Source organism: Gracilinanus agilis, chromosome 3 (assembly GCF_016433145.1).
Source record: "Gracilinanus agilis isolate LMUSP501 chromosome 3, AgileGrace, whole genome shotgun sequence".
Lineage (NCBI taxonomy): Eukaryota > Metazoa > Chordata > Mammalia > Didelphimorphia > Didelphidae > Gracilinanus > Gracilinanus agilis.
The window spans coordinates 600,242,752-600,257,608 of NC_058132.1; the positions used below are offsets into that span (position 1 = coordinate 600,242,752).

The 14,857-nt window shown below is 44.6% G+C and overlaps 1 protein-coding gene across 1 annotated transcript in view; it reads left to right on the plus strand.

Moving 5' to 3' along the window:
• The first annotated feature begins 823 nt into the window (after nucleotides 1-823).
• The window catches only part of NRP2 (neuropilin 2), a 158,909-nt gene continuing 144,875 nt past the window's right edge, over nucleotides 824-14,857 (plus strand). The window contains exon 1 of the mRNA XM_044669414.1: nucleotides 824-896. Within this exon, the coding sequence (XP_044525349.1) occupies nucleotides 824-896 (73 nt within the window). The remainder of the gene's footprint in view (nucleotides 897-14,857) is intronic.

Here is a 14,857-nt window from a genome sequence, read left to right on the forward strand (position 1 = left end):
ACCGACCAAGGAGCGGAACGAAGAGGACGTGGAGAAGGGTGGACGGAGAGCAGACTCAACTCTTAGCCCCGATCATCATCGTTCAGATGAAGGCAGCTTCCTCAGCTACAGCAGCGGCGGCAGCAGCAGCAGCAACAGCCGCCGCCGCAGCCTCACACACAGTATAAATCCCTGAGCTGCCTCCAGAAGCCTGCTCTTCCCACACACTCCCCCCTGAAACTGGCCAGACAGGAGGAACTGCGCCCAGATCAGCCACGAACCTCAGAGGACAATCCCACTCAGGGAAACGCGGCGAGGGGAAGAACTGACTAATGCCAGCAGATTGTCTGTCCCTCCGCCGCGTGTCTGTACTGTGTATGTGTGTATATGTGTAAGTCTGTGTATCAGTGAATGTGCTTGAAATTATACATTTGCTTGCGGTTTCTGTGATGCCCAAAGGCGAGCCTCTTTTATTTTGATTTGATTTTTTTTTCTACCTGGCTTTCGGGAAATGCTCGTGATATCATAAGATGAAGGCGATGACACTTTAAGGAACTGGAAAAAATACAATTTTTTTTAAAGGAAGAAAGCAGTGCCCTCTTCCCTTCTTTCAGTCTTCTGATTTCAGAGAGCTGCCCTTCCTCCTGTTGAAGTGCGGTGGCTTTATAAACCCAGCCCAGAAGGGTGAAGACGGGACGCCAGGACCCTGGAGGAGGGAAACGAGACAATTAAGAACACTTGCGGAAGAAATTCTAAGGAGAAAAATAGGAGACACCCAAGAGAGACTTTCAGTTACCAAGGAAGGACCTATTCATCAGCTCTGGAGAAAGCCCCTTCTCCTAAAATGGATACATTTCATCTTCTCTGGGTTTCTTTAGCTCTCAGCTTTTCAGGACCCGGAGTGACAGGAGAAGCAGGTAAGCCCTCGAAAGTTGTTTTCTATGCGTTTGTGATCGTTTTCCTTAAAAGCCAGTGCAAATGCAGGGGGTGACGTACACACAGCGCAGAACAAGACTTACTCAATAATTTAGACAGACCCAACCATCCTCCACCATAACCGCTTTAAAAATGCAACTTTTCCCTCCTGCTAGCAGTAGTGTATGTGTGTGTGTGTGTGTGTTGAAACAGACAGTTTTTGGCGGTGTTCAGATGTCACATATGGACTGAATCAAAGGTTTAAAAATACTACAAAGCCTTCGCATTACAGTTTTAGGGATTTTTTTTTTCATGTCTTGAAGCAGAACACATCTCCCTTGAGTTTCCTGAACCTAGCCAGAAAAACATAAATCATTTGTATTCACCCCATTTAGCTACATGGAGCAAGGCGAAGTGAAAGAGTTGGGAGAAAGGGGATCTAGTTCTCATTTTCAAACATTGCTCATTCTTTTGAAAGGGATTGATGGAAAAAACTCAAAAATTATATGGCCAAGGCTGATGGAACAGTGTGCCATAGGGCTAAAATAAGGGGCTTCAACCAAATGCTCTCAACTGATGAGTAGGGTTCCCACTTTTTAATCCTGGCCTGGGCAATTCCACACTGTTGTGTGTGTGTGTGTGTGTGTGTGTGTGTGTGTGTGTGTGTGTTTCCAGGAAAAGTAAATCATATACAATTTTTATAAGATAAAACAAACAAGATGGCCCTCAAAGATCTTGTGAACGGGTTAAGAAACTTTTCTTTATGGAATTCACTCTAGACCAGTGACCAACAGGGAATAAATATGGGCAAATTGCAGGCAAGATAAGCAGAGGCTACTCAGCAGAAGATGGGCCAAGTATTAATGGGAATTGGGGATCCTGGGACATGTGAAAACTTCATGGGAAAGGCCTCTGTTCTTAAGGGAAAGAGGAATTACCCCCTCTTTCCTGGGAAGTTTCCATGATGGATCTTTCTCTCAATTGATTACTGAATCCATCTGAGATCTGACAGTTCTTACCTGTCTAACAGGTGACCGGCTAAGAAAAATCTACACTAGGACACACCTGACCTATCTGGAGAGTGTGTGTTAATACATTCCCCAAGTCACTAGCCTTGCAGTAGGGTCTCAAGAAGAGGTCCAAGCCTTCCTGGGCAAATCCTGCCATGTATCTATCCTTGGCTGGGTGAGACTAACTAGTCGCCTCATAATTTGCTGAGTCTGTTTAATTTCTCTACTTTATGTGCTCCCCTTACCTCCTTCCTTCTACCCTTTTAACTTGAGTGTGGGTTTGAAGGGGAGGACAGTTAAGGAAGCACACTTTCTGGCCAATATATCTTGGTTTCCAGTTATTTCCCTTCCTTAAATGGATCTCCCCTAGGGTAACTACACTTTCAGTTTACCCACCTGAAGGGATAGATGAGGATCCTAGCTTAAGGGGTTCCCACCACTCCCAATTCTCTTTCCTTAATTCTAAGGTCACAGCATGAGGCAAAATTAAATTACTTTCCACAGACCTGGATGCTGAATAAATTATGTATGTTTATGTAATTTACTGTGTGTACTGGGATTGAGCGGGACTATGAAACATTATTATGCATTCATACACATACTCACATAGGCCCAGACTGGGGAAACACACACACACACACACACACACACACACACACACACACACACACACAACTTCTCCTAACGTTTCCCTTCATGGGGACTAGGGGGGAGTGTAGGGGGGAGGGGAACAGAAGGGGTTGGTAGTGAAGTTGGAAAGCAAGGGAGCATCTCACACCACAGATGTTCGTACATCTGTTCCCCTAGTCCAGTGGTGTGTGTGTGTGTGTGTGTGTGTGTGTGTGTGTGTGTGTGTACCCGAGTGCGCGTGCCTGCGTGTGGTTATACGCTGGCACCCGTCAGGGAACACACTCGGACTGCAGTCTGGCTCCAAAACCCTTCCATCCCAACCCTGGGCCGCGCTGCGTCACTTCCATACAAGTCCAGAAGCAAGGGGAACCAGGCGACGCTTCTGGTTACCTGCGCTGAGGACTCTCCACGTCCAGAGGCAGGTGGCCAGGTTGGGAGACAGGCAACCTGGGCACGGATTAGGACGGGAGGAAGTGGGCTACTTCCTCGGCGTGCGGAGATGCCTCTAAGTTGAGGATTTTTCTGGGTTTTTCCAGTCGCAAACTGGGCAGGCACCCAGGGAAGCTGCACAGCGGGGTGGCAGAGGGTGAAGCCGACTGAGACCTTCTGACTCATCCGCGTGTGCGCCTCTGGTCTGGAAAGGAGACTAGTGCAGATGCAGCCGCTGGATAACAATTTCCAAGAAGGATGGAAATCGGAAGCGGGAGTGGGGGTGGGGGTGGGGGAGGGCAGAGAAGGAGAAGGAAGAGTGGCAAGAGCTGATATAAGGTTAAAATGCAGACCCACTAGCTGTTCTTTACAAGAGGACTGGCATCTGCTCTTGCGGCGGCGAGGTGCGGTTAGATGCAACCGGTCTTCAGCTCCTCTTCAACTCGTCCCCTCCTCCTCTGTTTAGGTTCCGTACTCCTGGCCAGAACCGCAGATTCCAAAGCTCCCTTTGCTTGGCCCTCCCCTGCCTCCCTGGCTCGGGAACGCTCGTACCACGTTTTCTAAGCCAAGCCCGAATCCCAAGCCGCGGGCGCCCCCCGCACTGCACTACTCTATGCGCCAACTTAGCGCCGCGCTGCGCCCGCTGGAGTCGGGGAGCCGCCTATGCGGGAGCCCGGGTCTTAGAGGGAAGGAAGGGAGGAAGGAGGCCAGCGGGTCTTCTGCTCTGCGGAGTGGGAAATGGGGGTTGTAGGAGTTGCAATTACCCAGGCGGCTGAGAAAGAGGAGATGGGAAGGAGAGGGTCTAAGCTGCAGGAATGCGTGGAACTTGCATTGAGGTTGGGCGGCCAGTTCCTGAACCCATTGCGGCTTAACAGGTGAAAAACACGCCTTTGGGAATAAACGTGGGCGAAAGGTCGTGCCGACATCACCCCCCCCCCCCCCTCCTCACCCACCCTTCGGGGCTCTCTCCCCCACCCTCCACAGTCTCCCTTTCCCTCCACCCCTTGGAGGAGTCTACATCGATTTGTTTGGGCCGCACAGCAGAAACCGAGCCAAGCGATCCATAAACATTCTATTAGGCAAAAAATATTCCCAGAGAAAGCAAAACGCCAGCACAAACCCGGGAGAAATTAGCCCCGGGGAGTTTGGCCTCGGCCAGCTAGTTCAGCCATGCACCCCACCCCCGCCTCCCAGGGACTCGGGACACTCCCGGGGAGAAGCTCTAGGCATCTCCTCCGAGCTGCGGCCCAGGGCCAGAAAGTTAAAGTCGTAGCCGCTGTTCTCTAGAGGAGCAATTGCAGTTGCAAATGAGTTTCCTCCGTCCCCTCCCCTCCCAGTCCGCTGTCTCCCTTGCTCAGGCTTTTTCTGGTGAGGAAGAAATTCACGGCTAATGCTTCATTTGAACTGATTGATTCCTTTTTAATACCAACATGTTAATAGAGGCGAGGCGAGCTGTGATTAAGCGGCTGCCCTTACCCTCCCTTCGCCTAGGTCTGAGAGCTCCTCCGCAGTCTTTCCCACCAGTACTGAGCGCCTAGCCTTGCGCAGCCTGGGGCAATGAGGAATGTGCCCGGGGAATCCCGCTAGATCGGCGGGCTGTCGGTTGCCTCGGGGGCGGAGACCGGCTTTTATACTTAAGTACCGCAGACCCCTCCGGTTCCCAAGAACCGAGTGTCTCGTGAGTCAATTGTACAGTGATGGGGAGACCTAGCAGCCTCAATTTCAATATTGGCAAATAACCCCCCCTTTCCCCTCCCCCCCCCCGTCCTGCTCCCGGAGGTTCGCCCCACCTTCTCAGCCGCCCAGCGCCTTCTGCTCGGGGCCCGGGGGGGGGGAGGGGGGGCGGGCGCTGGCCAGACCTCTAGCGTTCTTGGCCACTGAAAGCTGCCTCCGCTAGATTCAGTGCTTGTCTATGGGTTTCTGGGTTTAGGTAACCAGACGTCATCCATCAGGCGTTAGCAAGTTTTTCTCTCTACCCCTATGGATCGGGCTAGAAAGCCTCTCCCCAAAGCCTCCAACCCCTAAGCAGTCAGTCTTCAGCCCTTATCTGTGAAGTTTTAAATTCTCTGTGTTTGGTTTAAGACTATTTCGGGCGGAAGGGAAGGAAGGGGGCTGGTGGAGAAGGGCATGATGATAAGAATTCCGCATCTTGTGTGGACTCTAAGATCGGAGCAGAGGTGTAAAAGCTGAGGCTGGAGTAGAAAGAGGCCTTGGCTTGGCTAAAACTACGAAAAAACGTTGCGTTTCTGAATATAAACTCATGTTTGGAAGGTTCTCCCATATGCTCTGGCCCTCCCAAAACTGCAGTGGCCATGAGTAGTAATAATAATTCATGTAGCTCCTTTTAGCCTAAGGCAAGATTGTAAGCTCCGAGAATCTGGAGTGTAAACTGGCAGGGCCACAGTCTTTTCTGTGTTCTGTAGTCTCCAGCTACACACACATCCTGTGGATGCCCAATAAACATTGACTGATAAGCAGCCACCTGGGACTGAAAAGCTGCCGCCGCCCTTTGGTAACAGGGCGCATTGCATAACTGAAAAGCTGGCCCGGGCAGAGTGGGGATGAGGGGGAGGGAGAATGTTGGGGAGAGGGGGAGGCTTTTCAGACCAAGGGCATCAGGGGGCAGGCCCTTGCTTGTTACAAAATGCGCCGCACAGAATTGCTAATGTCCAGGCAGCACTACGGGCTTTGATTTGGAAGATCTTATCCACGGGGCCTTCCTACATTAAGCTACACAGCACTCAATTAAGCTACCTTGTAAGAATGAAAGGCAGCGCTGCCCCTGCTGGGACCTGAACCTGTGCTATCCAGAGAGAGGAAGCTCGGTGCTTACTCTACCCCAACTGACTCTGCTTTCTCGCTTTTCACTTTTAAAGGCACAACAGTGTGATACCCCACGTAGCCGAGCACTTACTTCTTTAGCAGAAAGAATAGGCCGGCGTAGTGCTTAAAGGGGAAGGAGCACTGGATTTCCAGGCGAAAAAACAGGGTTTGAAGCCTGGCTTTCTCTGTTGCTCATTGTCTGTAACCTCGGTCAGATCACTTAACCTTTGGGGGCCTCATTTTCCTCCTCTGTAAAATGAGGGGGTTGGACTAGATGATCTCTAAGGCCCCTTCCCGCTCCTAATCTAAATCCTATGAATCTTCCTCCTTGGAAATGTAAAAGGCTAGTAGCGAAATGCCAATTTGCATGCAAAGAGCTACCAATTAAGATAAACCGTATGAAGAGGGGTTAGTGAGTGAAGGGGGAAGAGACCCTGGAACAGAATTCTGATGACTCCATTCCTATTTATCATCGTCTTTGGCAGCTCAGTACAAATAAAAAAAAAAATTGTAAAAAGCTGACACAAATGTGGGAAATCTATAACTTTTTAACTCGGGATTAATGTTGCCTTTAATGCCGGTTATTTTATTTTTAAAATATGTGTATTTATTTATTACCAATCCCATGCAGTAACAAATTTCCACACAAGTTTTCCTAATTTATGTGATCGAACTTATTTCCCTCCTCCCTTCCCTTCCCTGGCAGGCGATTCAAACTGGATTCTCTACATAATACAGGTTATTTTAAAAATTCCCCATTCAGACCTTCTAGCCATTTAGAAGTGATTTCAGTAACTTAGAGAAGATCTTCCAATTTTTGAAAATATTCACCAGAAAAATAACACTTCCTTAAGCTCTGTTAACCTTTCCATTCTGGCAATGAGGTCTTTGTGTAGTAAGGTAAGGCTGGGATCCATTGGTGACCTCTTTAAGATGTTTGTGCTAGTTTGTGCTAATAAGCTCCTATGAGAGGGTAAACATGAGCAGGTCCAGGAAAATCCAGGCAGCTGCAGGAGGGGCAGCCAGAGAGAGGCAACGAGTTTTGTTTGCTTATTTTTCTCCCCAGACTCATCTTTTGTTCAATACTTCAAATATCTGTGCCAGGTAGGGGGCCCTTCCATTTTGGGGGTAAATCAACCTGGTCAGTTTTGACTTTGTCCCTTGACAAGTTCTACGGAAAGGTGGTTTTGAGAGGCCCCTTCAACAGGCTTCCCAAGTTTGTCCTTCTGGCGAGTTCCAAGGCCTGGATGGTTTGCTTACCTAACCGGATTCCGTGGGGTTGGATTCCAGGACACCGTGGCCTTGTATCCCAGATAGCTGGGCAGGAGAAAGCATCCTTCTAAGGGTTTAGGAAGCTGTCAAGTTCAGATAAGGCTGGGATCCTATCCTATGGGACCTTGGTTGTATTAATAAGGAGAAATTAATTTTTAACCACTGGGAACATTGCCAAATGATGTGACCTTTGGCAGACCAGCTGTGCTATAAAAATAAATCCCACATATCTGAAAAATGTGGTCCTAGCCAGTAGAACAATAAGAAATTGGGCATTTATTATACAGATAGTGGGGTTGAGCAAAAGGGGAGGAAAATGGGAGTTGCCTGAAACCTCTGTTTGTTGTGACATGTGGTTGGTGACACAGACACGTCCCCACTGGGTTTCCAAAACACAGGAAAGAGGGACAGAATGACAGGGAAAGCCTTCAGCACTGAGGGATGGGGAAGGTGTTAAATGCTTCCAGTCTACCACACCCCTAGGCTTTGGAAGCATTTCTCTTCACCCATACATGGGGATTATTGGCCTAGGAATAAAGCAAAGGGGATTTTCAAAAATGACAAAGCAATTGTTTTTACCCAGCCCCAATCAATCAAACCTGCTGTTTAACCTGCAGGCTAATTACCGAGAACCAGAGGTATCTGGCTTCTTAGGGCTTCTCAAGCTTTTTGATAACTCCCCAGCTTTTCTATTAACACCTCCAAGTTTTTAAAGCCTCCTCAAAGGAATTCATATTTCATAGGGACACAGAAGGAACACACAGAACTCTTGAGATATGTTTTGTACACCACAGAGTGGAGATCTCCTCATTTTTATCAGGTTCTGTGAGGAATAAATCAACACTTTGACTCCACTATTGGTTCTCCAGTGAACCAATGGCTCCTTTCATTTTCCAGTTATTCCTAGACTTTCTTCAGAGAAATAGGATATATCTCTGTGTTTGGCTACTTTCAAATTCTTTTAGAGAACCCACATGCTTGCCATCTACTCCCTTCTTTCTTACTTTCCTCATTTTCCCATTCTCGGGTGGTCTTCCTTCTTAAATTCTCTTCTTTTGAGTTTCCTTTTCAACTTTCTCCCCCCCCTTTCTTTCTCCCCCATCTTTCTATCCTTCATCACTGAGAGTACACTCGCTCAGCAGGCAACACTATATTTAAAGGCACTTTCCAGAATATGTAATAACTTCAGCCCTGGCATTAAGGCCTCTCCACAGCTGAACTCAAGAAAGTCATCATAAAGACAAAATAGCTTTTACCCAGCAAGACTCTTAATAATCCCATCTCCCCCTGGGTCTTCATAAAAGAGTCATGATATAATCCAGGGGAAAAAAAAGTGGGTAAAATGACAATAGGAAACATCTCCACGATGGCATGAAGTTGATAGAGCTACTGGACAGCATAACGCTAAATGCTTAGAGTAAGGCTTTGATAACAACCTGCTCTCTGCCTCCAAAGATCCAGAGATAACTAATGATCTTGCTTATTGGCAAGTCTCGGGGCTTCTACTTACTTGCCCCGTGAAAAAGGATAAAGGCGGCTGCAATTTACTGGATGGAATTGTAGCAATAATTGTTTTGATAAAGGAGAAAATAAAACAGATGTGCCTGAAAGGCATGGGAGAAGGCAGAGGGGGATGAAATAGAAGGAGGGAGGAGAGGGGATAGAGCAAGGAAAAAATCAATTGCAAGCACACCCTTTTACCGCTGTGTTTGGTCTATTAGTTTGCCTGTATGTGGCATCCTAAGACTATTGACTACAGACACTTAAGGCTTTAAGGGGGGAAAAACCCCCACAACCCAACGTTGATTTAATAATTTCATTTTATCAATACAATTTAAAAAATTTAAATAGCCTCTGACCTTTCGAAAGCTGGTTTTACTTAGAGCAGAAGCTTCCTGTTAACTCTGGTCAGAAATTCAGAGAGTTTATTGGAATTGGAAGGGACCTTGGAGTTATTTTAGCCAAGTCCCTCATTCTTTTGGAGGCCTTGCTGGGTTAAGTGATTTGCTCAAGGCCACAATCCACTGCTAGTTAGTGGCAGAACAAGGTCTACTGACTCCTAGGCAGCACCAGCTGCCTCTGGAAATCACTTAGGATCATAGATTTACAGCTGAAAGAAAGCTTAGAGATCATAGAGTCAAACTCTTTCAGTTTGAGAAAACCAGGGCCCAGAGGGCAAATGCCTTGCCCACAGAGTCGAACTTGAACCCAGATCCTCTCATTCCAAGTCCATTCCCCACCCCTAACCCCTTTGTTCTTTGAGTTTGTTGGCCTGTCTATGTTGGTTAAAACAAAAGACTTGAGGGGCAGCTAGATGGCACCATAGATATAGCACCAGGCTGGGAGTTGGTAGGACCTGGGCTCAAATGTGACCTCAGACCATCAGGTAGCTGTAAGACCCTGGGCAAGTCTCTCAAACCCTTGCCCTTCTGTCTTAGAGCTGATAAAATGACAGAAAGTAAGAGTTTAAAAAAAAAAAAAGACTTGAGTGACACTAAATCTTTGAAGTGCATTTTGTATCCCACCTGGGTCAACTTATTTACTGTATCAACAAGAGCATGTAAAGATTATTGATCATAGAGTCAAAACTCTTTCATTTTGAGCAAACCAGGGCCGAGAGGTCAAATGCCTTGCCCCCAGTCACATAGAGCTAAATTTGAACCCAGTTCCTCTAATTCCACTTGTGTGGCGGATAGGTGGAGGGGCAGTTTAGTACCATTCATGACCAGGTTTCTTTGACATCTGTAATGCGCTTTGGGGTCATGAGACCAATGAAAACAGGATAATTCTTAATAAAATATGTTCTCTGTCCCTTTATGTTATTTCAGATTCTGCAAATCAAAATAAATATGAAAATGGTGCATTTATTTCAAAATAAATATGAAAATGGCTCAAAGTTAAAAATGCAACAAAACCCCTTCCCTCTCCTAGCCGTAAGATGGCTGAAATGGTCAGGGTTTGTAATCCCAGATCTCCCACCAGTGGCCCCAGAATTACATTTGCAGTAAGCACTGGGGAAAAGTGGACATAAATATAAACTAATGATATTATATCGGCTGCCCTATTGGAATTGCATTTGTTTATGATATAAGATGACAAATAACAAGGTTACCCCAGGTGGCATTATGTGAGGTCAGAAAAGGAAATCTCATCAAAGTTGCATTTCAAAAATTAAATGATGATTTTCCTTTTTGAGAGTTTTGATGGGGAAAAGAGGCTTTTAATAGCCCCTATTTTGAGACTCCATTTCCAAATCTGTTTTTAGGGGCATTTATTAGAGAAACTTTAGAAGGGAGAATTTGCTTTGTTCTCACCCCATCTCTCCACACTCACAGGCATGTGCCTGCCTGCTTTCTCCCTTCTTCCCTTTCTCCCCCTCAAGTTCTTTTATTCAGATTTTGAACTTTATCTCTGAAGAAGTTCACAAGGATTTCCATTTGCTGCCTTTTCAAGGAGTTCATCATTCACTGCCACCCTGAACTATAAATTGAATAGATTGCATCCCTTCCCAGTTGCCTTAGGAAGTGGTCAAACGGCCGCATTCCTGGGCTGATGGATTGGCTCATTTCTTTCTAGCTTAAGCCAAGACACAGATTTTATGAGACTGTCTTGTGACAGGCTGAAGTCACTTTGAATAAAACAAAATCCTGCTTCAGATCACAGAAATGACTCCTAAAATCAGCTTAGCCAGAGTTACTGGGTAAAATTTGGTTAAACCCTGAGCAAAGGACTTAGACGAGCTGGCCTGGGATTTGAAGAAGCTTTCTGGGTTTTCTTTTTTTGTGTATTTCTGTGGGTGACATGTTCCATGCAGAAATATGGATCCATAATGCACATAAATATGCAACAGTGTGCAGGGTTGTTGGGAAAAAAGCTACTTGAGCTCCTCATAATCTAAGACAGAGCTCTTCTCTGTTCATCATAAAAGTCGAGGAAATTTTTATCACAGAAGCACAAGTCAAACAAGTGTGACACTTTGAATAAATGTGTTCTGCATCACAGAGGCTTTAGTGACTTTTAAAACTATCTGTTTTATTGACTCGGGTTCTTTTCCTCTCCAAAGTAAAAAAATATCTGAGCTGCGAGGGACCTTAGAACTCATCTATTCAGCCCCACTCATTTTCCTGAGATTTCGTGATGAGCCCAGTTTTACTAAGTAGCCAGAGTATTGCTGGGACATCCATCTCAGCTCATTCCAAACCCATTGCAGTTCCCACTACCCCCTATGACTTGCCAAAGGGTCAGGGCATGGATTTGCACCTGATGTATTATTTGTCTTTCTAATGGAAGAATATGGGGACCATTCTGCCCCACTACTAATAACATAATGCATGGAAAGATGCTTAAGTCTTCTAGTTTTGGTCCCTAAAGGTCTGGGTGCTAATTATGTATGGGGTACTTTCCTTTTTTTACCCATAGGCAAAACATATTTCCAAGGGAGATGAGAATGATGAGTTTCTGAATCTTTTCTTCAGAATTGGGCAAAACCAGGACATATTTGCCTCCCTCCAAAAAACTACAAACTAGTCACAACTCGCCTAACTTATATTTCCATATAATGTGTAGACTCTTCCATCAATTCCAGTTAAATTTATCTTATTAGTAACCCTGGATTCTCCTCTTTGAGAAATACCACTTCTAGGTTGTGGTTTAAATGTGCTGCTCGTTTGGAGTTCCATGTGTGGAACTGTGGCGCCTTGCTTTTTTTGTTTGTTCCCAGAATGCCAGATAAAGAACAATAGTAACAACTAACCCCCTTTGGAAGGTAATAGGAGGCCTATGACCCCCTTTCCCTTATACCTTTGTTAGGGTTTGGCTCCAAATGATGACTGTTCAACATTACTAACCCAACTGATTGTCCTTTCCTGCCTCTGGCACTACCTCTGTGACCCTGAGTAAGTCACTTAACCTTCCTGGGGCTCAGTTTCCTTATTTGTAAAAAATGAAGGGTTTGAACTTGATGGTCTCTGAGGTTTCTTTTAGCTCCAGACCTATGATCCTGGGTTCATTCATGAACCCCGAGGTCTCTGACAGGTTGTAGTTGTCTTGAGTCATTAGTCTAATAGGTTAATAGCAATTATTATAACTCACATTTATATAGTACTTTCACATTCATCATCCCGTTAGATCCTCTCAACAAGACTTTGGAGTAGACAAGTATTTGGAGTCACCCCCATTTTACAGATGAAGAAGTGAGGTTAGAGAAAGTATGGCCACATAGCTGGCAAATGGTAAATCTGGGACGTGAAACCAGGATTTTTAGCATAATGAAGCATCAGAAGCAGAAAGGAAATCAGATCATCCAAACTCTTCCCACCTTCCCCTAGCTACAGGTCCATTTTACAGAGGAGTAAACTGAGATCCTTAAAGATGAAGTGTTAAAAGTCTCACAACTAATTAATAATTGCCATTTTGACTAAAGCACACTCCACTGAGATATGGCCCTTTGCTCTAGCAATTAAAAAAACAAACAAAAAACATGATAATATGTCTCTTTAAAAATATTATAGGTTTAGAACTGGAGAGAACTGCAGACATCATCTAGTCCAAAAATCTCTTTTACAGTTGAAGAAAATGAGGTCCAGTGTCATAAGGATTGTAGGAAGCAGAGAAAGATGGTTGCTTTTTAATCATTCTCCTTCACTCCAGCCTGCCTCTGACCATAGCTAATATCCATGCCTCGCCTTGAACAGGAAACCAATTAATGCCTTGATTTTGCGTCTAAATTAGCTTAATTATACTTCTCCTAAGCATGGTAATATTAGTGTGGAATCATGGGATTGATTAGGTCCTTGAGAGTTAACCTGGTCCAGCTCACCCGCTTCAGACAGATAAAACTTCTTCTTTGGTTAATCCAGGATTTTGCCGCTCCTCTTTGGGGAAATAAATTTGTCTTAGATGACTTGAGTGCTCACCATATGGTTGTGGAATGAAGTCCCTTGTCTACCTGACACTGAGGCTGAGTTGTTCACATGATAGAAACTCCCCGACTTTGGAATAGAGATAGGATGCATATGGAGAGTGGCTTCCCCAAGGGATTCCCTTGGATTGAGTTCTGTGTTTCCTTGCTTTGACATTTCTTATATATGTGTGCCATTTTGAAAAATGATGGAAGCCACAAAAGCTTGAGATGATGCAACTTTTCAAAAGGGATTGCTTCAAGGACCTATTTCGACTGTGTACATATTTGAACAGCAGAGCGCCTGAAAGTGGGTGGGATGGATTCTAAATGAGAGGATGGGAGGTGGAAGCGGATCGAGAATGTTTTCTTTACAGTCTTTACTTCTGTATTTCAAGAGTTTGTCTCTTTCCAAGAAAAATACGGGCTGAAACTCCAATATTTATCTTTATGGGATGCATGTCTGTGTAAATGATGTGCGATATTTTATGTGAGGGTGTGAAAGTGTGTACAAGAGGGAAGTGTGAATTACTAATACGTATATGGAACTGATGCATGTTCGATATCTCTATCTGTGTGTATGTGTGTTTCAGAGGGAGATATCCAAACAAGAATCTGCATTTATAAATGTTTGTGTGTTGAGTAAGCTCACCCCATGGAATGAAAACAGATGTTTGGGAGTTCTCAGATATTTTTATGGGTGCTTTCATTCAGATAAAGTAAAGGCAGGAAAAAAAAAAAAGGCTGGTTGCTTCTCTTGTTTGGGTTAAGCAATGAGTTTCTGGGAAACAACAGAAAAGGCTGTATTCCTGCCTCAGGATAAAAATAGTTTGGTTTTTGGTGGCCAAATCTGAAGCTAAGGAAATGATTGCTCCCCAGTGTGGATGAGAAATAAAAACTTCCTATGAGGAAGTTTCCTGTCATTATAGCTGACTTTTCTGTGTGCATGGCCCATGGGAGAGAAGGATGTTCTTCTAGAATGTTTGGGAGGAGGGAGGAAATCAAGAGGGATGGAGAGACCTTTGAGCATGTGGTTTTCCCTTAAGGAGATCTTCGCTAAAGCCCCAACCCCTGCCTAGAAGTGATTTCCATCCCTCCCCCACCAATCTCTCATCTGTTTGATCTCTCCAAAAATATTTTTTACTCTAACTTTTATTATATCTATCTGTGCATATGCTTCATGCTCCCACTTTTCTTCTCATCCCTTCCTCCCTGACCAACCAATAATCTGGAAACTTCTCAAGAGAAAGAAACTGAATTTCATTCTAATCTTTGTATTTCTGGTGCAAATCCGTGCACTTGGTAGCAGAGCAAATCTGGGTTTAAAGCTGGAAGGGAATTTAGTGGTTATCAAGTCTAATCCCCTCATTTTACAGATGGAGAAACTGAGGTCCATAAAAGTGAAATGATTTGTTTACAGTCACGCAGCTATAAAGTATTTAAGGAAGGATTTGAACCCAGGTCTTCCTGATTCTTAACTTTAACACTCTGTAGTTTATGATCACCCCATGCTGCCTGTCTAATAAATAAAATGTAACAGATCTCTGGAATGGGGAAGAAGCATTCATAGGGTTATAGTTATACATGGTGAATTTTTTTGGGGGGAAGAATTTTATTTTTTATTTTTATTTAATTTTTTCCGTAGTTACAGATTCTCATTGTCTACCTCCCTTCTTCCCTCCCCACTCCCAGAATTGACAAGCAATCTCACTGTTTATATATATATATATGTATATATGTATATACATATATATATTATCGCTCAAATCCTATTTCCATATTATTCATTTTTATAATAAAGCAATCTTTTAAAATACTGGTGAATTTTTAACAGAAATATACACACGGGACACTCTTAAATTTGACGGAATTGTTAAAATATTCTCTATTGGTTTCTTAA